Genomic DNA, 27,607 nt, shown 5'->3' on the forward strand with positions numbered 1-27,607 from the left:
ACAGACAACAAATAGCACTCTTCAATCTTTAAAACAAACTAATTTTCCAAAATAGTTTTCTTGTTCACTTTATAGTCCTTTATTCATTTATTCTGGAAATATCTAAAAGCTTTGAACACAGTAAGGTTCATGAACAGAGAGGGGGCAGCTAGCAAATTAACTTCTTTTACTGAAATTGCCTCTCAAATATACTGACTACATGGGAAGTATACCACACACTTATTGTGGCTAAGATAAAAGGCATTGTTGATGAAAAATAAGGAGCGTAAAACAAAAATATTTGTAAAATTATATCACACACACAATTTCATGAGAATGAGTTGCAATTCATCTTTATTTTTTACATCATTTCTATATACATTTTATATATCATAAATATACACTTGTAATTAAAAAGTCCATATAAAACCCAAGTACTACAAAGGCGGAAAGGGACATACTGCAGTAGATTTATGACACTTTGCTGTTTAAATACTTTTAAAATCAGTTTTCAAGGAGACAACAAATCAAATGCCATTACATTTTCAGAGGGCTCCATGTTTACAGAAATTCATCATTCAAGTACATTTTATTGAAATAATAAGCCACGTGATTAGCTGCAAAGCCCAGAAAAACAAGCCACAATATAAGCAAAACCAGGGCTTTCTTGTTGTTTATTTCTTAGCCTAAAATCAGCTTCTAATGTGAAGTGCAGAGCGTGACCACGATTCTATCCTTACACCATAAAACACTATGATGACAATTCATCCTATATGTTTACTTAGATACTTGTTTAAAATAAATACTAAACAATTCAGTAAATAAATACTACAAATAACAATGTCTTGATTTATAAAACAGTATGTCTCTTTTAATGTGCTTGGCAACTGGACATCACATCTGAAGGAGTCGTTTCAACACCCAATGGACAAAAAAATGCACATAACTCCTACAGGATTCAAAAATCAATTCAGTTATAGTTCTCACACTACAGGTATCACAACAGATATAAGCAACTCAAAATAATGTACGTCACCAAAATATTGTCATGCTTAAAATAAATAATTGAGGTACAAAAGCATTCCACAACTTACCCGCAGTTGTGAATGGAATGAAGATAGAGAAAGGCATTTCTCATCTAAATTAAGCCAGTGCTACACCCTAATGCATGTGCTCTCTTACGATCAGATCAACACAATAGACACAATTTAGGAAAGTCTGCTTAACCTGCTGATATCAAGAATGACTTAAATCTAAAACTCTATGCTTATCATATATTACTAAAGATTGCAAATGCAGCATGATCATTTTCTGAGTCAGGAAAGTGAAGAGTTACTTAATAAATTTGACACAACTGATTGAAAGGACAAGATTAACAGTATAAATTTAAATAAACTAGTTCTAAGAAAGATGCTTATTAACATGATATTTTAGAAACACTATTATATAACCTACAAAAATTTAAAAGACAGTGCCATATATACGAGCTTGTCACTATAGACACATTAAATCATCTGCTAATTAGCCTTCTGCTCTCTATGAAAGCGTTCCAGCAGAGCACTCCTAATGTTCCCTGGTATCCTTTGGTGCTTGTCAATCAAAGCTTGAACAGCATTCTTGGTCTATTTAGAAAACAAAAGAAAAGTCACTATTGGTTTGGACTTAGTACAGATCAATCATCTTATAGGATTTTCATGTTATATTACTTGCAAAAGAATTTCTCTTCCACACATATCTTGCAGGGCATGGCCTATGCTTTCTTCTAGCAATTTTAGTATTTCAGGTTTTGAGGCCTTGTCAGGGGCTTAGTAGAGGGAGAAATGGAAAGACGGTGTTCAGTGGGAATAGACCTAGTTTTTCATGGTAACAATCTTCAAGATATCTTCTGTTCAACAACATGGATGTATTTAACAGAACTAAACTGTAAGTATACCTATTTTTGTTTTGTTTTGTTTCATCCTGTTTTGATTAAGACAGGGTCTCATTATATAGACCAGACTGGCCACAAACTCACTGAGATCCACTTACCTCTACCCTTTCCCCCAGAACTGGAATTAATATCAAATTAATGGTGCATCACCATGCCCAGCAAATTTACATAGTTTCCATCATAATTCAAAATGTTTTTAAAGAAACTCACTAGCACAGTATATAAAGGTGGGTACAAAAGTTATAGTCAAAACACATACACAGCAAGGGATGTAGTTCAGTGGTAGAGCATTTGCCTAGCATGAGCCAGGCCAGTATTGCTTTTTTCATAGTTTTAGACTCTTTCAAAGCTTAATTCCAAGTGGAGTAGTCTTTTCTCATCCTCATGACTCTTCATCTCTTTGCTAGATGACTGAGCACTCCAACATTTTAGAAATCCTCACTAACTTCTGCTACTCAAATTGTGCTTTCTTACCTCTGCCTTGTAAACCTCAAGGCTTCCATTCACTGCACAGCACCTGACTTATTTATTATTAAAAATTGAGATATAGAAACATATTTCTAGATGCCTATAAACCTATCCCTGGCTTCTAAACACTATAAATGTCTATAGTCACCTCTGTCCATTCTCTTTCATGTCAGTAAAAATGTCACTGAGCCTTGCCAAATATTTCCAATGGGGCAAAACCACTGTTTGAGAATTTCTGGCATATATATTATATACGTAATACATATAATACATACACAATGAAATTTCAAATAATTAAAACAAAAATCTGTCCTAAGACTAACAAAGAAAACACAAATTACCTTTTCAGCTAGTTCTTCTGCTGTTATCTTTGGGTCATATGGAATGGGATCACCTAAGAAGGTCCGCAGCTTTACAGGAAAACCTCCATACATTGGAGCAAATGGATAGCGGAATTTTTCATAAAGCCACTTAAATAATCCTGTTTTAAAGTAAGCAAAATCATTCTTATTGGCCAAATGTGCTATGCATATAACTGTAAACTTTCTAATTAATTACACAAGACTTGCAGGAAGGTGGCAAAAATACCAACTCTTAGCAGTGTGTGTGTGTGTGTGTGTGTGTGTGTGTGTGTGTGTGTGTGTGTGTGTGTGTGTATGAGGATTCTGAAGCTGGCACTGATTCCAGTTCCAAGCAAGTGCTTCACCACTGCACTACATGACCAGCACAGCATTTCCTAAAGGAAGCATTTCATCATATATTGGTGTAATGTGCTCACAGGCATCGAGCCTAGAGACTGCTGAAGGAACATATTCAGTTTTTTCTATAAATTTAAAAATAAAAGGAAAAATTAAATCAATTCATTAAAAGACCAAGTAACATTTTAAAAACATAAGAGTCTCAAAAGACAACCAGTTACTACTATTGCAGAACAAAGGCTGATGAGTGCCAGCAAGGCTGGAAGTTAAAATGTTTAGGGACACAGAGCAAATGATTTACAAGAATAAAAGACAAAGACAAGGGAGTCCAGGTCCAGTTCATGCAGACACCACGCACTGGCCTACTAGAGACAACTAGGCTTCAAACTCAGCAGGACTGGATTTAAAGGTATTAAACATAAATAAGTGGAGAAGGTTGAAAGACAAAAACAGCAACAATGCAATCCAAAAAGGTAAGTTTCCTGAAATACACAGGTATACACTGAAAACGCTGATTACATATAGAAACAGAAAAATCACTGTCACACCCAAAGTAACACTCAAAAAAATTAAAATTAGCTAGGTGTGATGATGTGTGCCCCTAATTCCAGCACTGGTGAGAGGGGCACAGAAGCAGGCGGATCTCTGTGAGGTTGAGGCCAGCCTAGTCTACATAACAAGTTCCAGGCCAGCCAGGGCTGCAACAGTGAGACTCTGCCTCAAAAATAAATAAATAAAGTTAAAATAAAAGACAACAAACACTTAATTTAGAGATACTGAACTTTAAATTTAAGTGAAATTGAAAAGCAGTCAATAGAATTTTGAAAATAACTTGAATAAGTCAAGAAACAATTTCTGTAATAATTTCTGATTTGCTATTTAAAAAGATTAGCAAAAAAATTAGAAATAATTTCTAAAGTTAAATATAAAAAATGCATTAAAGCAATACCAAGGTAAGGCTTGCTAAGGGGTTTTCATGTGGATAAGAACAGCAACAGTTACAAAAAATATATTCACCTGAACATAACATATAAACCTCAAGCTGAAAACAAATTGAACATTCCAAAATAAGGAACAGTTTAAGAAAAAAAATCCTAAGTTTTATTCCTACAACTATATTAAAAGTGAATTTTTAATTAATAAACTAAAGAGACAAAAGAACTTATCAATATAAACATATTATGGTTCAGAGTATTCTTCTAAAGTAATAGGATAAACCAAAGCAAATGATATCTCCCATCTCCTATGATGCCAATCTTAGTTTAATATGTAGGTCATCCAATTTTAAAGCTAGTTTCTTCAGTTGATAGTATATAAATGTGTTCTAAATCTTATCAACATAATTTAACACCATGTATTAGATGAATCACTTTTACGTTTTAAAAAGCCCTTTCAAATAAAATTTAATATGTATATAATACTCTTAACAAAAGCATAATGTCTACCAACACTCTGGAGGCTCAAGCATATAAATCACAAATTTGAGGCTAGCCTGGTTACATGGTGAGATCCAGTCTCAATCCCCAGTCCCTGCAAAAGAGTAACTGCCATTACTTAGAACCAATTATCCCTCAGAGTTTACACAGAACAGTAAATATTCATTTTTTAAAATTAATAATTCAAAAGTCACCAGGCATAGTGGTGCATGCCTTTAATCCCAGTACTTGGGAGGCCTAAAAGCAGATGGATCTCTGTGAGTTTAGGGCCAGCCTGGTCTACACAGTGAGTTCTAGGACAGCCAGAATTACACAGTGAGACCCTGTCTCAAAAAAAAAAAAAAAAAAAAAAAAAATCAAAAATTTTCCTAACAGTGTTCAAAACACCTAATGTTTTATAGATTACACAATAATTAAAAACCATAGGAATGAGAACTTACTTGTTCCTCCAAGTGATCTAAATCCTTCTCGAATATTTTGTGTAAACATAGGAATAATGGGCTAAAGAAAAGAATTTGAATTGAAAAGTAAATAAATAAATCCACTTAAGGTCTCCATTGAGTCACTAAGGCAACTTTTGTGAAGGCACATTTGAGATCCTAAAAGGAGATTTTAAAACTAAAGGCATATCTAAGGTGGTATGATTTATCAGACTAAACTGACTCCATCATTTATGAAAATATAAATTGGAAAGACTATCCTCTAGTTGCAGCATGCAATATTTTATCGGTATATTAGTTTTACTCATTCCTAAATAATATGCTCATTTTCTTACATATATAAACCCTTGAACCTCAAGAGGATTATGACACTCACTAATTTCATTAAGTAAAGCGAATATGGTAAATTAGTTTTACTCGTTCCTAAATAATATTCTCATTAAAGAAGTTATAAATGAAGACACTTTGAAGAGTGTGGTGGGCCAGGCGGTGGTGGCGCACGCCTTTAATGCCAGCACACTTGGGAGGCAGAGCCAGGCAGATCTCTGTGAGTTCAAGGCCAGCCTGGGCTACCAAGTGAGTTCCAGGAAAGGCACAAAGCTACACAGAGAAATCTATCTCGAAAAACCAAAAGAAAAAAAAAAAAAAGAGTGTGGTGGCTAATGAGAATGGCCCCCATAGGTTCATCTATTTGAATTCTTAGTCCCCAGTTAGTGGAACTGCTTTGGAAGGATTAGGTGGTGCAGCCTTGTTGGAGGTGGTGTGTCCCTGGAGGTGGACTCTGAGGTTTCAAAACCCATGCCAGTCAGTGAGCTCTCTCTATTTCTAGCTTAGGGATCAGATGTAAATTCTCAGCACCTTCTCCAGTGCCATGCCTACCTGCCTGCTGCCATGCTCCCTGCCCTGATGATCATGGACTGTGACCCTGAGGAATCATGAGCCCCAAATTAAATGCTTTCTTTATAAGTTACCTTCATCATGGCATTTGGTCACAGAAACAGAAAAGTAACTAAGACAAAGGGAAAGTTCAAATCAATTTAAATGGTAGGTTTCAGCAACATGTTCTCATGGAATTATAACACATTTTTGTGAACCCACCAATATAGGAAGGTTATGCTATTATAAACAATAAAATATATCAAAATTGAATAAAATACTTTCATATATAAATAAATATACTGAACTAAATGTTTTAGAATAGGTAAAAATATATACACGTGTTCATGAAGTTCCACATTATCTGCAGAACTATACACCTTTACAAGCAGGACTTAGATAAAGATAATGCTATTCTAAGTCTTTTCCACTCACTTCACTGGGCAGAAGAAAACACAAGGATAAACTTCATACAACTTGTCCTCACACTGAACTAGCTGATCACCTGCTGTCCCCTCTCACCAGAGGGAAGACATCTAACATATTTCAGGGACACCTAATGCATGTTTTGTTCACTGATGTATCCTTTGCACTTAGAAAAGTACCTGGAATAGATGAAATAAAAGGAAGTTATGGAAGAACTAAAGAAGGAATGAGCAAATACAGAAAGACGATGCTCCTAATGAACCGTGTTCTGTAAACACAGAGGTCATAGACAGGCAGCAGTGATGTCAATACTAGAAAAAGCACACACAGCTATCAAATTGAAAAATGATAAGGTTAATTCATGAAACTACTGCATAGAGATGATAATGGACACTGAATTCTTTTGTAAAAAATCTACTATCTAAGGGATCACAAGTTTTGTAAAATGAAACGGCTGAAATCCTAATGTTTTAAAAGTTACATTCCCAAAATTGAGAACTCAGAATGCATAGGAGAAATAGAAAACCTTTCAGCTCACAGATACTGTTTTTTTCCCATGACTGGAACTGCTGACCATGTCTACAGACAGGCATGGTCCCCATAGGCTGTATTAAAGTGTGCACTTCATGAAGATGATTCAAGTTCAACACCATTCCTTAAATAGCTAAACCTCTGGAGAAGAACATTCTAGAAGCCATTTCATAGAAGAAAGCTTGCCTTAGCTGGCTCAGTCTTCCATGTTAATACTCTGGACCTATGGTTTTTAAGTGCATCAAGCTTCCATCCTTAAAGACACAGCACTAATTTATTACAACTTGATCACATACAGTCATTTAACCCTTTTCTTGTACATATCTGTATACAAGGCAGCTGCATAAATATTTGAGAATTTATTCTTTCTGTACCCACATAGGTCTCAACGTATGTAACAAGTGTACAGATTTGTAAAACTATTCTTGGGGCATCAATTTAGCATGATCATAGAGTCCTACTTCTGCTACTAAAAATAGAGGAAACACTAACAAGGTGATTATCAAATCTTTCTTCATGTGAAGAGTAGGGAGAAGTATAATAATTACCTTTATCTCAAAAGTTTTATGGATAAAGTGAAATAACACAAATTTTTAAATACAAAGTTCCTTTCTTTTACATTTGTTATTTATTTCTAATTAATTAAACTAATTTTTCCCTAACCTAGATGTGACACTATCTAAATACTTTCAGGAATTCACAAAATAAGAGTGGTATATGGTACATATAAAAGTCTGTCCCAGACTGCCCTTTTCTGAAGGGAAACATAGAAGGAGTGGACCTGGAGGAGAAGGGAGGTGGTCGGGGTGGGAGTGGGAGGAGAGGAGGGAGGGGAAACTGCAGTTGGGATATAATGTGTGAGAGAAGAATAAAAAAATAAAAACAAAAAGTCTGTCCCATTCAAAAGACCTTTAGATACTTTCTGCTGATATTTTTTGAACAATAATTGGATTCCTCTTGAATTTCTTTCAGCATGTCCAGCTTACTTTTTTAATTATTTTGGCACATGCTAAGCAAGTGCTCTTCCAGTGAGTTACAGCCTCAGCCCTGCAGTCCCTTTTTAAACATAGCTAATCTTGCTTCTGTAGTTTTAAGTGTGTTCTCATAGTGTATGGAAGTATCGTTTGGTCTTTAAGGGATAGTTATGATTTACAACTGTGTATTTTTTACTGAGAAGTTTTCCTCACATCTCTGTGACCAGATCCTTCCCATCCCTCCCTCTCTGTGCCTGACTCTCCTCATCTGTAACATTAGACCAATGGTCCTCAGCCTCCCTAACGCTGAGACCCTTTAATACAGTGGTTCTCAGCCTCCCTGACACTGAGACCCTTTAATACAGTGGTTCTCAACCTCTCTAAAGCTGAGCCCCTTTAATATAGTGGTTCTCGATCTTCCTAAAGCTGAGACCCTTTAACAAAATGCTTCTCAACCTTCCTAATGCTGTGACTCTTTAATACAGTTCCTCATGTTGTGGTGGTGACCTCAAACCATAAAATTATTTTTGCTGCTACTTCATAAATATAATTTTACTACTGTTACGAATCATGATGCAAATGTCTGTGGTTTCCAATGGTCTTAAGTGACCCCTGAGAACTGGTTGAGAACCACAGCATTAGAATACTATAAGTCACTCCCTGACTGTGTAGTCCTGGGACAAACCTCCAAAGTGCTGCAAACTATTTATCGAACTTATGCTATTGGTAAATTCACAGCATTAAAATGTTGTATTTATTTTAAATTTATATAAGGCTATTTCTCAAATTTTTAGAACTTTATAAAAGATCTTAATTGAATTATCTAGATTATCATAGAAAGTTACCAAGAAACTCAAGAATCTGAGAAAGTTCTTTCGTCATTTCTCTCTTTCAGGTGTCCTAAGCAATATCCTGCTTAAAAATGTAAACCTAAGGATGAAGAATTAGAATTCCATGATAAACTAATAAGATTCAAAACTATTTCTGTTATCTTTATCTGAAACTTATAAATAAATAAAAAAATCTTTCAAAATATAAATGTAAAAAACCTCAATGTCTTGTTTTAGATTAGAATTTTATTCTTGCTTTAAAATAGTACATTGATTATTCTTAGTTTCACAGAGCTGCAAGCAGCCTTTGTATTCCATATTACTCATAGGCTACAATTCTGGTTTTCACATCTATGCTTTAAAAACTTTAGAAAATGGGTGAAATGTGGTATTAGTCAACTTTTTTACTACTAGCATAATACATGCATAAATAAATTAAAAAGCTTTTTGCTGATTTAAGTAATCTGTGTTTAAAGACAAAAAAGCTAATTCCACAAACACTTAAACCCTACTCAAAGTAGATCCTTGCACTAAGGATTTAAATATAAAATTGTTAACTTACTCAAGGAACTTACAATCTACTGTAGGACTGTACTATTTAAACATATTATTTTAAAAGTTAAGAAGTAGAGTCATTGAAACTAGGAGCCCACAGTGAAGCATTACAGCAGTGACTTCCAGGAGTCATGCATTAGCAGGGGCATAAGCACAAGAGAAAAGAGCTCCTGAGCACTTTGGAGTATTTTGTTTCACTGTAAACTTTGTAATTCAAATATAAAAATATCCATTCTCCTTTAGAGAATATTCTTTAGTTAGAATGAATCACCCACAATCTTTCTTTTTTAATCAATGATCTACATTTACATTTACATGATGCACCGTCAGGTTGCAGGTTGGTCTCCCTAATGACAGCAACCTGAAATGTTAAGTTACTGAAGCTTGGAGAAAAGAACAACAGTCTGGTAAGGGACAGCAATGTCCCCTTCTGACAGTAAGTATCCCTTTGGATAAAGTTCCTTGGAATATGGAGAGCAAAAGACTAAGAAATACTTTCCAAACACAAAAGGAAACATCAAAAGCACATTTATACCACTCAGTCTGGGAAGTACAATAATTACAGGAATCTCCCAAGTACATTTAATTTTATTGATAAATTCATGTGAAAAGTGCTTTAGAAATATCTAAATTTCACCACTGTCCATTTCTTATCATTATACTATAAAAATAGCTAATCATAGTTGATGAAAAATGACATTAGTCACATAGTACTTGCACTGTTATAAAATCTGATTATACATAAAACTATTAAACTATTAAACCATCCATGAAACATACTAACTCATTCATGTCGAAGTTACCAAAGGTTTAAAATACACAGAATGAGCTGACTGTATCATTTAAAAAAAAAAGAATAACTGAAAGAATGGTGGGACTGTGTACAGAATTACAAATCTAATAACGAAGAATGTGGAATTTACATTCTGAAAAATAAAACTTTGTTGGATACTTGCCAAAATGCCAGGTCAGTTTTTGTTTTTTGTTTTTTTTTTTTTTTTTGGTTTTTCGAGACAGGGTTTCTCTGTGTAGCTTTGCGCCTCTCCTGGAACTCACTTGGTAGCCCAGGCTGGCTCGAACTCACAGAGATCCGCCTGGCTCTGCCTCCCGAGTGCTGGGATTAAAGGCGTGCGCCACCACCGCCCGGCTCAGTTTTTGTTTTTTAAGATGGCTTCTCATGTATAAGGAATAATGCTTTTTTGATATATCCCTATAAATTGTTATATATAGTAACTTTTATTACAATAAAAGAACCTGGTTTCATATACTTTGGCTCACTTTTTAAGCATTTCTTTGAAATTCAACTAAGCTTTGCTTGAAGACTGATTTGCTATGACTTACCACTTTCGCATCAATTGCAACCTGAGCAAAGCCTTTACGATTACCCCATACGATGTTGTAGGTTTCGTCACTAAGTAAGGCTTCTCGGACTCCACCTGGTGAGACAGCTAGCAAGTGTCCACTCCTCAGGATTTCAACGCATTTTTCTCGTGGTCCATGAAGAGCACAAAACACATCTAGCAACAAACTGAACCCTGTAAAAAACATATTCACAAAGATTTATCTTTATTTTGTTCAATTCTTTTAAAAGCAAAACTCGCCGGGCGGTGGCGGCGCACGCCTTTAATCCCAGCACTCGGGAGGCAGAGGCAGGTGGATCTCTGTGAGTTCAAGGCCAACCTGGGCTACAGAGTGAGTTCCAGGAAAGGCGCAAAACTACAGAGAAACCCTGTCTCGAAAAACCAAAAAAAAAAAAAGAGCAAAACTCATCATGATCTATGCAATTTACTACCCAGACTTTTGAAAGCTTTAAGTCAACAGCTCTTAAGGTACAAGACCAGTTTCACTTATGAAGTAACATATATCTTACTGATCACCTACTACTGATTACTTCTTGGCCGATCACCTCCTTACTATGGCTACTTTACATTTTCAAACTCTTAATTAAAACTTTATCACGAAAAAGCGAGATTCTTCTTCCCATTTTACAGATGACAACTTAGGCTTAAAAGTTAAGTAGTGTGTTCAAAGCCACACAACGTTTCCCACTGTGCTATGTCCAGCCCTAGGTGCCTTCCACTTAATTTCATGCCATACATATTCTCAAGTGCTGTTAAAACAATCAGAGATGATGTCTCGTCAGCAACCAAAACCCTAATCTCCCACTAACCCTGCAGCAAAGAACCACCTGAATGTAAAACTATGTTCAGCCACACCAAAATTAGCTAAGACTATAATCAAATCCATTGAAATAAAGTTAAATGATGCTAATCCTATAATTAAAATTTTATAATAACAGCAAATATCGTTGAGAGTTTTAATCAACTGAAGAAGGGTATTCAATCCAAGAATAGCTAATTCCAAACCTTAACATTATATAGCTTTTCAAACTATGACTATTACTGCATGAAAGATAACCTGTCAATAAAGAAATACTTTATTAAAAACCCTACAGTGGAACTTCATGTGATTGCCACTGTACATGTATTTTCCTGCTTGAGACTGAGAACATGGATGGTTTGTAGAACTGGGCAGACTAACATAGCTTCCCATTGCCTTAAGGAGCTGAAAAGCAACATTATAAATGTCATTAAGATTGAAATAATGCTTACCCTGCACCAAAACCTCACTGACTTAATTAGGTGCACTCTCAGAGTAAATGGAAGGGAGGGTCTGTAAAATACAGAATTTCTCTCTTGCACTAAGAATTATAATGATTTTATAACTTCATAAAATAATAGATAACTAAAGGTAAATCAATGTCAAAGTATGTTATGAGCATAAAGAAAAAATGTTTTGAAAAACCTAAAAAAGTTCAGTTTTCTTATTTATGAAAAAGAAAAGCTAAAAGCAAACCTCTATAGCTCTAAAAAAAAAAAAAAAAAAAAAAACCAACAACAGTGAAGTAAACACTTGAGCCAGATATCAAAACCGTTTTTGGCTGGGGTGTGACTCAGTGTTAAGACTGACTGGCTAGCATGTGGAAGACCCTAGGTTTAACCTCCAGAACCTGACAGGCGTAGGAGGCATTGTAAGATAGTAATGCTAACCATTAAATCTTTTGGGGCATAAAACCCACAAAACTGTAAATGTGTGAAAGGTGTCATTTAAAAAAATAAAAATAACTAGTTATGATGAGACTATAATATCCTCTGTCCCCAATCTACAGAAACTCATCACATTCTTTGCAAAGGAAAGCCTTACATTGGATTTAACATATAACACAAAGTATAAACAGGTTTTCTAACATATACTAAAGCACTAACCATATGTATGGAAGGCACTGGAGGAGACTGTTCCTTAACTCGTTGCTGGGTTTGAGTCTGTTTGCTGGGCCAGCTCTGTTTTTATTACTCCAGAGAACAAACTATCAACTCTCCTGGCTTGTTTCTAGTGATTTAGTGATGAAAGGAAATAAGATTTATTCTCAGTAATTTCGTTCAAAGATTTTTTTAAAAATAACCTTTATCTTAAACAATTTGACTAAATTTTTTTAAAATATAAAGCTATTATGAATAGACTTCTAAAATGCAGTCCTCAATCACAAGAAGACTGTTGTCTGTGAGGCAACTCATACACTGGAAGAGATGTAATGTATATGCATACTCTTTAGGATAGTGAAGACAAATATATCTTGTATATATTTTTCCCAATTTTGATTGCTATTAAACTTTAGCAGCATTAAACAAGAAAAAATTATCATACAAAAATATGAAATTTTAACTACCTTCTATACAAAATTATGTATCTTTCTCTTTTAATTCTATTTGAAAGTTCAAGATTTGGGTTAGGGATATAGTTCAAGGTCAGAGCACATGCCTCGTGTTCCATCTGCAGCATCACAATAAATAAACAAACAAAGTTCAAGATTTAAGCCTGCTGTTGGGGTTTATGTTTGTATTCCCACCTACCTGGTAGGCTGAGGCAGAAGGATTACTCTAGACCACAAGCTGAAAGTCAGTCTGGGTAACCAACAGGATCCGTCTCAATTTTTAAAAGATTTTTTGTAACTTAAAAAACACTGACTAAATTTCCATTAATAAAGAAAAATAAATAGGACTGGAGGGCTGTAGTTCAGAGGTAGAGCATTTGCCTAGCATGTGCTCATCCCTAGGGATCAATCCCCAGCACAACCAAAAACAAAAGACAAAGAAAGAGGAGGAGGAAGAGAATAATTGGAGTCAGTGGAGGAAAGACAGAGAAACAGGGAGGGAGGGAGGGAGGGAGGGGAAGAGAGAGGGAGGGAGGGAGGGAGGGGAAGAGAGAGGGAGGGAGGGGATAATTAGAGCCAGCAGTAGAGAGGCAGGATTACCCACTCGAGGTCAGTTTAGGCAACAGAGAAAAAAAAGTAGGTGACATTTTTGGCTATTTTTTTTAAAGATATATTAAACTGGATAATTAGATGTTTTTCAAATTTGTTATCATAAAGAGGCAAACACTTTCTAAACAATACTAAAGACAGTCTTCCACATGATTTAACCACTACACACAGTTAAGTTTTACCTGGGATTTTAAAGACAAAGTGGTCAGCTACTACTCGGCAAGTTCTGCCTTTGTGGATGAAAATTTTAGCCATGAAGTAGTAAAAGTCTATGGGAATAGCTCCATGATAAAAAATTATAAGTGCTGGTCCTTCTGGTATCTTTTCCATCCCATGAACTTCATAACCTGTTTGAAAGACAAGTTGCCAATACATAAAATGCAGGAACTTAAAAATCTGTCTGCCTTCCCGATTCCCTTCTCTTTTGGATAATTCTCCCCGCCCTTTCCCTTCTTTTTGGACATAGAATAATTTGGTTCTTAAAACGTGACATAATAAACAAGGCGCTAGAGTGGAGAGGTATCAGAGTGTGTGCTGGGAGTCCAGGAAAGCCAAGGGATCCACAAGCAAGGGTGGCCCAGGAGTGGGAGTCAAAGCAAAGAAGAGTTGTAGGAAAGAGTGTAGTCCACAGTGATGGGGGGCAGGGAAGAGGAAGGGAGCCAAGGGCAGACAGCACAAATTCAGACGTAGGCCTGAGAGAAACAAGGACAGAATCCACCCCAGGCATGGGCTAGTACAAGAGGTTAGAGACAAGTGTGGAGAAGTAGATCCTAGGATAGGGCTGCCTGAGCAGCTGAGGACAACCATCAGAGATCCCTTGTAACATGGCTTAGCTTCCCCATGCTCATGGCTTTGCACACTCTCACCCACAAATGATTCACCACCTAGCGTGAATGCACCTACATTTTCTTGCTGATGTATATTTAGCATAAGTAGGATCCTATATGAATATAACAAAAGACTTAGGGGTCTTTTCTGTCCTACAGTGTACCTTGGGAATTTACAATGCATGAAGTGACCTTACTACAGTTATCCAGTACACATATTTTTTAATTTTCTGAAAAACATAAAATGTCTATTAAGGACTTTCCCTTATTAATTTTCAAGGGAAATAAATAATAAGAAACTAGTTTTTAAGAATGTCATTCCTATTTTCCAGGAATAATGCTTTTTTAAAATTGAGCGAAAGGTTTGAGTTAAAAGGCTGCTAGCCACTTGAGGGTAGAGACTTCATTGACTTATTGCCAACCAAACTAAGTTATTTAAAAAGCTTCAAATTAGTGTTTCATTGTATTGTATAGAGAAACACAGAATGTTCTGAAAAATCAGAGTATATATAATCTGAGAGTAAATTTTAACTTCAAAATATAAAATACTGAATAGATTCTGACATAAAGATTTTTTAAGTAGTAAAAACATTATAAACAAACAAAACCTGTTCAGTAACAGATAACTAAATAAATTAATAAATTATTAAAAGTCGTATTTATGAGAAGGATCAATGGCATGAAAAATACTATTTAGTCACACGTATACAAATGATAAATAGACCAAAATTTTAACAAAGTTCATTTGCATAGTAAATTTTAGGTAGCTTTTTTTATTATATTTTTACAATGATCTTTTTTTATGTTTCTGAAGTTTAAAAAGCACACATTAAAACTGATTTGAGTAAAACAAAATGTGGACACAAGTAACTTTTATTTGTCACAGGATGAACTTTCTAAAATTATCACTTATCCAGATAAAATATCTCATCACACTAAAACATTAAAGTGGGCTAAGTGCTGAATATTTTATTTCCTCTGAACCATAAGTATATATCTAAAATTACCTTGGAATTCCAGTATAAAATAGTGCTTAAATTTACCTGTATTGTCTTATCCACTCACATGTAAATTGAAATTCCTTAAAATATATTATCTTGAAATATAAGTTAATATATATAGGAGAAGATGTAAATTCCTAACAAGTATCTTAAATGATGTCAATAAATGTCACTGTTTTAAAACCATCTGGTTGCAGCTCTGCGACAGGCACATGCCTGCTAAAACACTGTGTTGTGTAAAACACTGAGGGTGCCAGAGAACTGTGCCCGCCAGCAGGGATTTCACAGTGAACACTAAGAACTCAAAGCATCAAAAGCATATGATTCCTGTCTGCAAACCTCAATACCATGACTTCTGATCCTGAATCCCCAGTGCAGGACTGATGTACTGTACAGTTTAGAGCAGGGGTCTAGAAACCGTTGTCAAAGACTGTATCCTCATTCTGCTTCCTAGTGTACCTCAGAAATAACCTCTCTGAACCTCCATTTCCTGAGAAGTAAAATGGAGATATTATACAAACTTTATCTATCATAATATAAAGTTTAAATCAGTCAAAGTTTTTAACAGTGTTTGGAAATGTTAAGCACTCACAAAAGAGGATTTATAGATATTTTAATATGAATGTAGTATTACCACAACACATTAGCCTAAGTGGGGTATCAATGGTGAGTTTTCCTAATGGCAGCCTATACATCAGTGATGTGTATCACCTAGTGTCTATTTCAAAGTCTGTCCTCTCAGTATCTCTGTGAATTCAAGGCCAGTTTGGTCTACATAGCAAGTTCCAGGACAGCTAGAACTACATAGAGAGACCCTGTCTTAAAAAACAAAACAAAAAAAACCTCTGCTCTGAAACCACTTTGGGGCACAACAATATTCTATAGAAATCTTTGTCACATGCTGTTTTGGCTCAAATGTGGTTTCACTCTCACCAAAACACATGCTGAGGTTGAACTGTTCAAATGAGGCAGTTATAAGAAATGGGGTCTATTGGGAAGTTGTTAGACGATGGGGCAGCACCCTTATGAATAGATTAAAGCAGCCTCCCATAACCAAGTTTTACTCTTAGGGAACTAAATTACTTTAACTTAAGTAATTTAGTTCGAATTTTTTAAGATAGGACCACAAGGCTCAGCAAGTAAAACAGACTATGTGATTACGAGCCAAGACGCTTCTTCAGAGCAAAGGAAACAGTGCTCAGAGAAATCTTACAAAATGAAAAAATACTCACCACAGCACACTGGATGAGTGACATACAGAATATAGAAGAGGCTCAAAGAATAAGCAACAACAAAACCAAACACTTTAAAATGATCTAGAGAACAAGAGCTTCTTCCTTTCTTCCTTCATCTTGTTAACATTTATTTTAGATTGATTTATGTGTATGAATGTTCTGCCTGTATAGTTGTTTGTGCACCACATGCATACCTGAAGGCAAAGAAGTCAGAAGAGGGCACTGGATTCCCAGACACCAGAGTTATGAATGGTTGCAAGCCACCATGTGGGTGCAGGAACTAAATCTGGGTCCTCTGCAAGAGTAACAAGTACTCCAAATGCTGAGCCATTCATTCAATTTAAACGTCTAAAGTTTTATAGAATAGAACAATGGCCACTAGAGACTGGACGAGTAGGAGTGAAGAAGGGTCCATGGACAGCATTAATGCACAATGGAAGCACAGGTGGAAACACTGCAGTTAATCCCAATTTGTATAGCTAGTACGTGTTAGTAATTATTTTTAAAACAGCAGGCTCTTATAAAGTAAGGTTATCCTTTATTTTCTTTTTTTTTTAGGCACCTGACTGCCCTTCCACTTTTACGCCATGCACGAAGCCGAATGAGACTTTCACCAGGAGCCAAGGAGGTATCTGCCCATACTCTTAGATGTTTAGAATTGAGCCATTTACTAATTACCTAATTTCAGGTATTCTGTTATGAATTGAGGCACATAGGAATTAAATCTTTGGCATTTTTATATAGTCCAAATACATGCCACCTACAAATAAAGGACTGGTGGGAAAATGAAGTAAAAACCACCAAGTCCTTGAAAACAGACAACCAGAGGCAATTTTCATGACAAACAAAAACTGAGCCACCCATCCCTAAGTGTACAGCATCACAGCTTCTCAAATCATAAAGAAAGAGTAAATTTCCTGGAGAGTAATGTATTGCCATCTCACTTATCTAGAAAGACACTCCAACTTCTTAGATAAATCAAACGACAAATAGGTAAACATCACATACAACTTATATTTAATGTTTACTATTATGCTACAATATTTCACTCTTTTAAAATGTCACATTGGTAGAATCAAATTTACCATAAACAGAATAACAGTGGCACACACTTTTAATTAAAGCACTTGGGAGGCAGAGGCAAGTGGATATCTGTGAGTTCAAAGCCAGCCTGTTCTACATCGAGTGTTCCAGGACAGCCAGGGCTACATAGAAACCCTATCTCTAAGAAGTAAAACTAAAAAAAATATAAATAAAAAAATTCTAGCCAAGCATGTTGGCACTTGCTATAACCCCCACAATATTCAGGAAGCCAAAGCAGGATTGCAAATTCCAGGCTGGCTAGACTACATAGCAAGACATCCCCACCTCACCTCAAAAAATAAAACCAAGTGTGGCCGGGCGGTGGTGGCGCACGCCTTTAATCCCAGCACTCGGGAGGCAGAGCCAGGCGGATCTCTGTGAGTTCGAGGCCAGCCTGGACTACCAAGTGAGTTCCAGGAAAGGTGCAAAGCTACACAGAGAAACCCTGTCTCGAAAAACCAAAAAAAAAAAACAAAAAAAAAACAAGTGTGGCTGCAAAGACAGCTCAGCAGACCTACTGCTGTTGCAGAGGGCCAAAGTTCAGTTTCCAGCACAAATTTAGTTGGCTCACAACAGCCTGTAACTCCAGCTCCAAGGGGTCTGACCCCTCCTTTGGCCTCTACCAGCACACTCACCTACATGTGCATACACACGTGCAATAAAAATGAATACATATTTAAAACATAGAAAAAGCAGTTTCTATGAAACAGAAAGAGAGGACTATAAGGAGGAAGAGGTCTGAAGGGAAAAGGAGGAAGGAACAAAAGATAGTCGTGGAATCTATGTGAAATAAAAGCAGAGGGACTGCTTAAAAGGGGGGGAATAAAACGGAGGCGAAGATGGGGAGAGGAAAAAGGAACTGGCCATGAGTAAGAACAAAGCATAATGACAGACACATATGAAAATGTCATAATAAAAGCTATTATTTTGTGTGTTAAGAAAACAAGAAGTTTTGACATTTTAAGTAATTTTTATAGATGTTTTAAATATCAATTTTCATATTTCAGTTTATAGTAATCGAGAATACTGTGTAATTCTTAAACAGAAATGTGTTTATGAAATTCATTTCAAGACATACATATACACAATACATGGAAACAGATTAACAAGGAATTTTAAGTATCCCTTCCATTCCATTTTTCAGTAACTTCGCAATCAATAAACAGAAATATGGTGTCAGTGCTCCATACTATGGCAACAGACCACAGCATCCCTGCTTACCATGCCAAACTGCTGCGTGTCCATCCCACAGAGTTGCCACTGTTTTCCTTGCACCATCCCATAAATTATGAGAGTAGGCTTCTTTTAACATATTCTTCCTCTTATAGATATGGAGGAAAATAATAGTAAGGTAGAGAAGAAAGATCGTAAAGTACGGAAGTATTAAAAGTATCAGTGGGGTAAAAACCCACAGGAGATGGTTTGCAAAATTCAAGTAGTCCTCCAGCTGCTCCACACCCAACCATTCCTCAAGCACGTGAACCAGACAAGTCATGTAGGGCACAGAGTTCTGTCCTGCAACACAGGTTTGGTTGCTCTCTATCATTTTCTTTAGATGAAAATCCCAAATTCTGTCTCTTTCTTCATTGCCATATGTATTAATTTCAACACTAGAAGGGAAAAATAATCCAGTTATTCTCTTCACAACTACAAAGTTAAATATTTTAGTCTACAAAAATGCTATAGTCATTTTAATACCAAAGATGAGTAGATTTTTTTAACGTTCAATTATGAAAATGGTAAGATTTTGTCTGCAAAATTATGAAAAGTGCTGGGTTTAGTTTTTCAAATACCTTGCAAGCTGTGGATTGAGAGGGAAAAGCTGATGCAGAATAAAATTATAGCTCAAACTGTTAATCTAATTCATTTCTTCCGTGGATCATGCAGAACATTTTACTCTTTATACTAAGACCAACTGTGTCCTTCACAAAAAAAAAAAAAAAAAAAAAACACATCAGTTTCTGACTCAATAAAGTAATCCAAAGCTTTAGGAAATGATGGCATACACTTATGGATATTTTCTTTTATAGAGAAATAGGTTTATATAAGAGCTTATCTGCTCTTCTGACATGACAGAATTTAAAAAAAACTATACTATTTACCTTACAGTCATTAAATTTCTATTAAAACATAAATGACCGAAAACATAGCTACAAAAGTATTGTATGAACTCATTCTCTAAAACAATTACTTGACTTACCAGAAATTACACAAATATCTTGCCTCTAGCTTCAATATATGTACTCTGAAAACACAGTAAACAAGTGAAATATATTATTGAGTAAAAATCTTTATACCTTAAGTTTACATTTCCATGAAATAAATGGCAGAAGATAGTCACAAATGTCTGACAAATAATGACAGCCCTAGTTGAATCAGAAGTAAGTAATACTCAGGATATCTCTGCATAGCTTAAAACTGTTGACTAGCACTATTCTAAGGCTCACCCCTGAAACTCTTTTACTACAACTATAAAACATTTGCATCTATAAGGGGAAAGTGTAAGTATAGGACTCTAAATGAATGCCACGTCTTACTAATGTTTACTAATAAGCTATCAGTCAAATTGTCAAATATATTGGATAATACAACTATATTATCTTTAAGACATAACTACCTACATAAAATTTCCTTCTTTCTTTCATATTTTCACTGGTTCAAAGTCAAATCTAAAGTCAGTTTAGACATCATTTCATATTATATAATCTTAAGAAAGTCCTCTCAAATCCTTTATAAGAGTCAGGAAAGGAATAAATAAGAGAGGGACTAAACCAGACCCTCGCACAAGAGCAGTTATATGTTGTCTTGTTACCAAGATTACCTTGCTAGCTTTGTAACAGGGCACAAATTGACTAACAGGGGATTAGGTCTGATTTCCTTGTAACCAATAGCACTTATTGTGAGAATACTGGGTCTATTCTGTTCATAGAGGATGAACACAGCTTAACTTAAGCTCCTCAAATTACATTTTATTACATCACTGTACTGGTTACTTTTCTCATCACTGTCATCGGATATTACAGCATGGGAGACCAGCTCCAAGGCTGCAGACAGGGCTCAAAGAGAAAGCCACAGCAGAGCAAAACTTAGGAGTTTTATCTGAGGGCTTTTTTAGGAACGGAATGAATTCGCATGCACTCTGGTGGTTACTTTCTTTATTCTCTCACGTTGAATCTCTATCTCTTTGTTCTTCACAGCTATATATATCCAACAGAATCCTTCAGGCAATAAAGAAGTTACATTTGAAGGTCACATTTCATTTCTTAAGTAAGTGATAAGAAACTGAGTCATCCCAATAATTCACATGTAATAAATCTCTGCTTCCTAATTGGTGGGGCTGTAATTTGTAGCTGCAGCTGCAAAGGATTATGAAGGATTTTTAAAAGTTATAAGACTAAACTACCGAGGAGTCTAAGAAAAATAAGGAAATCATGTATTACATCCTATATTTCTGAGTGTAATAACACTTTAAACCAACATTGTGTGACTAACAGTGGTACAAATGTTGAGCTCTCTCGAACTTGGACTGTTTACAGAGAGAGCTGTATCATCAGGGAGAGTGCAGGCTGCAGCAAGAGCACAGCTGGTAGGCCTCCCAGTGCAAGAGCTGCAGGGTGAGGGGAGGCAAGAACCCAGCTAAGCTCACCTGGAACTCTCCAAAGCATAGTGACACTAAAAGCGTTTTAACTTAAAATGTATTTTTTTGTTCTGCATGTAACTTTAGACCATAAAAAAGGAAACTTACAACTCCTTCTTGGTGCTATGAAATCAGATTATACTCTGTAGCCCTGGCCATTTGGAAAATCTTCCCCATGGTGTCTCTGAACGAAAGCTGGTTTTGTCTCTAGAGCTCAGTTAATTGCTCTCTATCACTCTCATAATTTCAGGATCTAACACAAAGAACAGTTAGTTGGCTGAACTTTGAGTCCTCAGGTTAGAGGCCCATATCATATAACTGTGGTTAGGAATTTGTGCAGTTAATTGCTGTCCTAGATAATCAACCAGACCTAGTGAGAGAGGCTGGCTCAACAATTAAGTTGCTTTGTACCTCTAACATTGGTTCGACAAATCAGAGCTGGCTATATGTCCTTGTGAACTGGACTGCATTTCTTGGGAACAGTTTGTCTTAAAACCCATTAGCAAAGCACCTGGTCTAATCTAAAGCTACTTTGAAGCTTTTAATCAGCTAATGGTATATAGCTGTCTTAGAGCTGGGGAGACACAACTATTTTCCTATGTCAGCCTGAGATGTGATATAAAATAGGCCCTAAGTGTCTCACAGTCCTCATGGAACAACAGGCCTAGTTATGAAAACGTATTTTTTATTCATCAAAATTATACAGCTTAAGGAGAAATCGTCTTCCTGACAATATAGATATAAATGTGCCCAGTAGATGGAATGTATTTATGAGATAAACACACTACAATACAGGCAGTGGGGGAATTCCCAAAGCTGTTTAGGGAAAAACTGCAATAGCACATGAGAAATTACAGACAGAAGCAAATGATATTCCGGAGTCTATAGCCCCATGGGCATGCCTAATGAGGTTTCCCATCAGAGAATTATTCTGATGGGCTAACACCTTGAATATTAATTGCTATCTGCTGTTCTATGCCATAGCTCTTGGCAATCAAATACTCAACAGAAAAGCAGTTTACCATAAGACAGGTTTACTGTGGCTCACGGTTCAAAGGAATGCAGAAACAATGGCAGAAGGTATGAAGCAGAAGTCTTGGTCCTGTGGCAACAAACAGGAAACAGACAAAGAGGAATGCCGGTAATCACCATGCTTTCTGCTTCCCCCACTTTTATTTAGTACCAAGCCCCAACCCCTTGGAAATACCGTCTCAGACACAGCCAATGGGGTGCTTCACTAACATACCCAGTGTTTCTTAATCAAATCAAGTTGATAACAAAAATTAACCATTATACTAACCAATGCACCATGACAGTTAAATTATAATTTATCAGTGTTTGATCATTTAAAATTCAACATAGCAAAATTTTAGTGACATTAGAAACCGGACTGGCAGTTTCTGAAGAAGCTAAACATAATGTTACTTTGTTACCCAACAAATCTACTAGTTATAAACACAAGAAGACTGAAGACACACTCTTCACACAAAAACATATATTTGTAACAGAATTACTCATAATAACTGAACAGTGGACAGATTCAGATGCCCATCAACTGATGAGTGGATAAAAATGATATATCCATATAATACAGCATCAGTCAGAGAGCAGAGATCTGTTGCAACGTGTGTAAGCCTTAAAAATAGCATACTAAGCCGGGCGGTGGTGGCGCACGCCTTTAATCCCAGCACTCGGGAGGCAGAGCCAGGCGGATCTCTGTGAGTTCGAGGCCAGCCTGGACTACCAAGTGAGTTCCAGGAAAGGCGCAAAGCTACACAGAGAAACCCTGTCTCGAAAAACCAAAAAAAAAAAAAAAAAAAAAAAAAAAAAAAAAAAAATAGCATACTAAACTAAGGAGAGGAAAAAAAGGGCAAAAAGTCACACGGCATGTGTCCACTCACATCCAAAATAAGGTAATCCAAAAATCCAAAAAGGTAGGGAAATTAGTGGTTGCCAGGAACTGGAAACAGTCAAAGAAGACTGACTGCTAATGGAAACAAAAGTTTCTTTGAGATAATGAAATATCCTAGAATTAGACAGTAAGGATGCCTGAATTTACTAATCTGTCCACTGTACTATGGTGAACATTACTGTAAATTATATCTCAAAATTTGTTAGAGTATTTAAACATTGCTAATAAATTTAAAAAAATATAAACTTTCATATAGGTTAAAAGAAACTGTTTGGGGGCTGGAGAGATGGCTCAGAGGTTAAAAACACTGGCTGCTCTTCCAGAGGTCCTGAGTTCAATTCCCAGCAACCACATGGTGGTTCACAACCATCTATAATGAGATCTGGTGCCCTCTTCTGGCCTGCAGGGATACATGCAGACAGAACACTGTGTACAAATAAAATAAATCTTAAAAAAAAAGATTTTATTTAAAAAAAAAAAAAAAAAAAAAAAAAAAAAAAAAAAAAAAGAAACTGTTTGGGCCCATCCATCCGAATTTGAAACTTTTGACTGTTAATTGTTTAAGGCAACTGACCACAATAATCCAGACTTATTTTTATTTTAAATAGGTTTTAGTATCTTGTGACTTTGTATCTTTCTTTAGTACCTCCTGAGACAAACTGGTAATAGAATTATAGTAGTCTCCCTTATCCACAAAGTGTACATTCTAGGATCCAAGTAGACCTAAAACTAAGGATAGGGCCTGGTTCTATACAGGTTAAGCACTTCCAAGCCCAAAATCCAAACTGCTCCAAAAATCAGAAAAACCTGAATGCCACCAGGTATAAAATTCCACACTTAATTTCACAACCTCATATGGTAAGTCACAGTGAAAACTGCAGGTGCAACAACAAAATCTCCAGCTACAAGCAGAGTACAAAGGAATGATATGCAGAGACCTAGAGATATCTTTAACAAAGAAAGGGAATAATCTCTACAATAATAGTAATAAAAAAAAGGGATGGGCCAGGCGGTGGTGGCGCACGCCTTTAATCCCAGCACTCGGGAGGCAGAGCCAGGCGGATCTCTGTGAGTTCGAGGCCAGCCTGGGCTACCAAGTGAGTTCCAGGAAAGGTGCAAAGCTACACAGAGAAACCCTGTCTCGAGAAAAAAAAAAAAAAAAAAAGGGATGAAAGAAATTAAAAAGACACAAAAAACTGAAAACATTACATGTTGTGGTTTGAAGAAATTAACACTGTTAAGATGTGCACACTGTTCAAAATGATATTCAGATTAAAAGAAATTCCAATAAAAACATCAAAGACATTCTTCATAGAAATAGCAAAATGTATTCACAGAACTAGAACAACCCCTAAACTCATAAGGAAAACAAGACTTGAAATCACCAAAGCAATTCTAAGCAATAGAGATAATGCTGAACTCAATACCATATCTGCCTTCAATGTGTACTACAGTAACTAAACAACATGGAACTGACATGAAAACTGACATGCAAATCAAGAGAATGAAACAATATAAAAATAAATGCACACACATATTTACAGCAAATTTATTTTCAACAAAGGCAGCAATGTAAGACTTTACACTTTATTATGTATACAGAAGAGGGTGCCAGATCTCATTACAGATGGTTGTGAGCCACTATGTGGTTGCCGGGAATTGAACTCAGAACCTCTGGAAGAGCAGTCGGTGCTCTTAACCTCTGAGCCATCTTTCCAACCCATGACTTTACACTTTAAAACTACTAGAAGAAAATACAGGGAAAACTATGCCACAAAGCACAAACATCAAAAGCAAAAAAATTGACAGTGGGAAAAAACACTTGCAAACTACTACTCCAGCAACAGATTATTTCTAGACTGTAGTAAGCACTCAAAAAGGTTCAACAAGGAAAGCCCAAATAATCCCATTAAAAAGAGGGTAAATGATTTGAATAGCCATTCCTCAGGAAATAATACAAAAGGACAACAAGCATCTGAAAAATAGTCAGCATCGCTGTTGTAGTTACTTTTGACTATAGGCGTATGGATTTAGAGCCACCTAAGAGGCAAACCCCTGTGAGGATTTATTTTTAGACTAAGTTAACTGAGATGGGAAGTCTCACCCTAACTTTGGGTGGTACCATCTCATGCTCTCCTTCATGAAATCAACGTCAAAGATAATAGTGTGCCAGGCAGTGATACACACCTTTCATCCCAGCAGTCAGGGAGGCAGAAGCAGGCGAATCTCTGTGAGTTTGAGGCCAGCCTGATCTACAGAGTTCCAGGACAGTCAGAGCTACACAGAGAAACCCTGTCTCGAAAAACAAAAACAAAACAAAACAAAAAGAAATGAGTTAGCATAGCTCAAGACAAGTGCAGGGGAGGAAGGACATGGACAAGATGAGTTAATGGGTATGGGGCACAGTCAAAAGGAAGAGTTAGCTTTTAAAGCCTAATGGGAAAACTGTGTTTCACAAAATGAGTATCCAAAACTGACTAATAGAGAACATTTTGAATGTTCCGAACACAAAGAAATAATATGTCTGATGTTAGAGGTGTTCCTCCAACCTGATCACGAATACACTGTGTACATGCACTGAAATGCTGCCCTGTACCCCAAAAATTACAAATTACAATTATTAGTTTCCACTTACTTTTTAAAGAATATTAAAATATTCTTATTACCTGACCCCATTCAGAGAGTTCACGAGTGAGCATGTGCCATGTTCGTGTGGAGGTGGAGGACAAATTTCATGAGTCAGTTTTTTTGTGGCAAGCATCTTTAACCAATAAGTCTTCTCCCCAACGCCCAGGTGTCATTTAACAATAAAAAGAAAAACGTTGCGATTTCAAGCTTCTCTCTCCAGGTTCTGATATGCATTACGTTTCAAGGATTTTGTTCTTTAAATATAAAATATATTTAAAATATTTATTTAAATATAAAAATGCTCTTCCACTTTTTCCATCTTTTGATGACTGCTGTTCTATACTGTACTATATTCTAAGTCTAGTCACTCACTCCAATAATGCTGTAATACAAATTCATTTATCCATCTATTTATTTATTTACTTTGAGGCAGAGTCTCACTGTGTGGCTCTGACTGGCTTTATAGACCAACATGGCCTTGAACTCACAGAGATCTGCCTCCCAAGTCTGAGATTAAAGGTGTGTTCCACCATGCCCAGCTAGAACACACATCTAGACTGGTGTGTCTGCAACTTCAGTACTCTTTCCTTCTTAACTCCTAAATTCAATATATCTTTGACCTCAAAATAAAGTAGTGTTAATAATGCGGGAATAAACATTTCCTTTGAAAATTAAAGTATTTCGATCGAGTCACAACGTGGCTCAAATACAAATGAGCATTCTAAATATCTGGATTTCAACTCAGTTCTTTTTTTTTTTTTTTTTTTTTTTTTTGGTTTTTCGAGACAGGGTTTCTCTGTGTAGCTTTGCGCCTTTCCTGGAACTCACTTGGTAGCCCAGGCTGGCCTCGAACTCACAGAGATCCGCCTGGCTCTGCCTCCCGAGTGCTGGGATTAAAGGCGTGCGCCACCACCGCCCGGCTCAACTCAGTTCTTATACAGCCCATAAAAAGTTAATAGCATAAAGTAAGTCATCAATGATGCAACAACCTTAGAGCATAAGCTTGTTTTGTTTTTGAAGAAGCTGTTGGCCAGTCTCAAGCAGCACCTAGTACTGAATGTATTTTTTTTCTCCCCAAATACAGCAATACTCTAAATTTTCTATATCCAATTTATGTATTATTATTTCTCACTAAATGTTAAGTGGGTAGGAAAACCCAACGACCAAAGCAACGCAGCATCTACAAGGTCTGAACCGACCTGAATTTGCAAATATAGAAGTTTGCAAGTGTTGCTTCCTTTGATCCTTTCCGCAACCTCACGGGGTAGTTTTTGCTACTCAGCCCCTCTTTATAGATGATCAGACGCTTTTCAGAAAGGCCAAGTCATTTGTCAGGTCACATGGTACTAAAGAGCATAAACTAGGATTCCCAGCCTGCTCGGTCGTCACTACAGCCTCACGCTTCCCTCCAGCTCCATCATGCAAGCAGAACTGGGACATCACCCAGGCAAGCGAGACGCCTAGCCTCACAAGAAAAGCTGCGGGAAGTTCGGGGAGCGGAGAGGATGCGGGACGCCGAGAGCCCGCGGGGGACGGGTGTGGCAACAACTCGGCTGCCTGCCGGGGCAGCGCAGACGCAGAGACCAGGGACCCGCTCGCCTTTCCGCTCCCGCCCCGCGACCCCGACACCACGCCTGCCACAAGCCGGAGCGGCGCGGGGAGCTCCATGCGGGGCCCTACGCACCTGCCGCGGAAGACGCCGGAAGCCAGGCTGCCCTCGGTGATGTCCGCAGCTCGTCACTGACTGAGCTGCCGGGAGAGGAGGACGCTCGGGCACAGCAGGCTTCCTATAAACACCTGTGAGGAAGAAGCCCGGGCCG

General features: G+C 36.8%; 1 protein-coding gene across 10 annotated transcripts; it reads right to left on the reverse strand.

Moving 5' to 3' along the window:
- Positions 1 to 316: 316 nt before the first annotated feature.
- On the reverse strand, positions 317 to 27,599 carry Tmem68 (transmembrane protein 68). Of its 10 annotated transcripts, none has more exons than XM_052718866.1 (10): positions 27,472 to 27,599; positions 25,826 to 26,041; positions 22,270 to 22,349; positions 19,811 to 19,855; positions 18,832 to 19,220; positions 13,647 to 13,811; positions 10,485 to 10,678; positions 4,952 to 5,012; positions 2,719 to 2,858; positions 317 to 1,601 (listed from the first exon to the last, which is right to left on the reverse strand). In XM_052718866.1, exons 5-10 carry the CDS (start codon positions 19,154 to 19,156, stop codon positions 1,497 to 1,499), a joined length of 990 nt encoding a protein of 329 aa, XP_052574826.1. In that variant the 5' UTR covers positions 19,157 to 19,220; positions 19,811 to 19,855; positions 22,270 to 22,349; positions 25,826 to 26,041; positions 27,472 to 27,599; the 3' UTR covers positions 317 to 1,496. The 10 variants fall into 10 exon arrangements, with proteins under 10 accessions (XP_052574826.1, XP_052574824.1, XP_052574825.1 ...); XM_052718864.1 differs by lacking the exon at positions 25,826 to 26,041 and adding an exon at positions 19,404 to 19,532 and having other exon boundaries at positions 27,472 to 27,598; XM_052718865.1 differs by lacking the exon at positions 27,472 to 27,599 and adding an exon at positions 26,987 to 27,101.
- Positions 27,600 to 27,607: the final 8 nt, after the last annotated feature.

Source organism: Peromyscus californicus, unplaced genomic scaffold (assembly GCF_007827085.1).
Source record: "Peromyscus californicus insignis strain IS unplaced genomic scaffold, ASM782708v3 Scaffold_5__1_contigs__length_169319896, whole genome shotgun sequence".
Lineage (NCBI taxonomy): Eukaryota > Metazoa > Chordata > Mammalia > Rodentia > Cricetidae > Peromyscus > Peromyscus californicus.

Excerpts from the sequence above, each read along its gene's own strand:
- Tmem68 (XM_052718866.1), bottom strand. The coding sequence starts at position 19,156 with ATGATAGAGAGCAACCAAACCTGTGTTGCAGGACAGAACTCTGTGCCC. Across the intron at positions 10,679-13,646 it reads CTTTGTCTTTAAAATCCCAG|GGTTCAGTTTGTTGCTAGAT; the intron begins GTAAAACTTAAC and ends TGTTTTTTACAG. Across the intron at positions 2,859-4,951 it reads TAGATCACTTGGAGGAACAA|GATTATTTAAGTGGCTTTAT; the intron begins GTAAGTTCTCAT and ends ACTTTAAAACAG.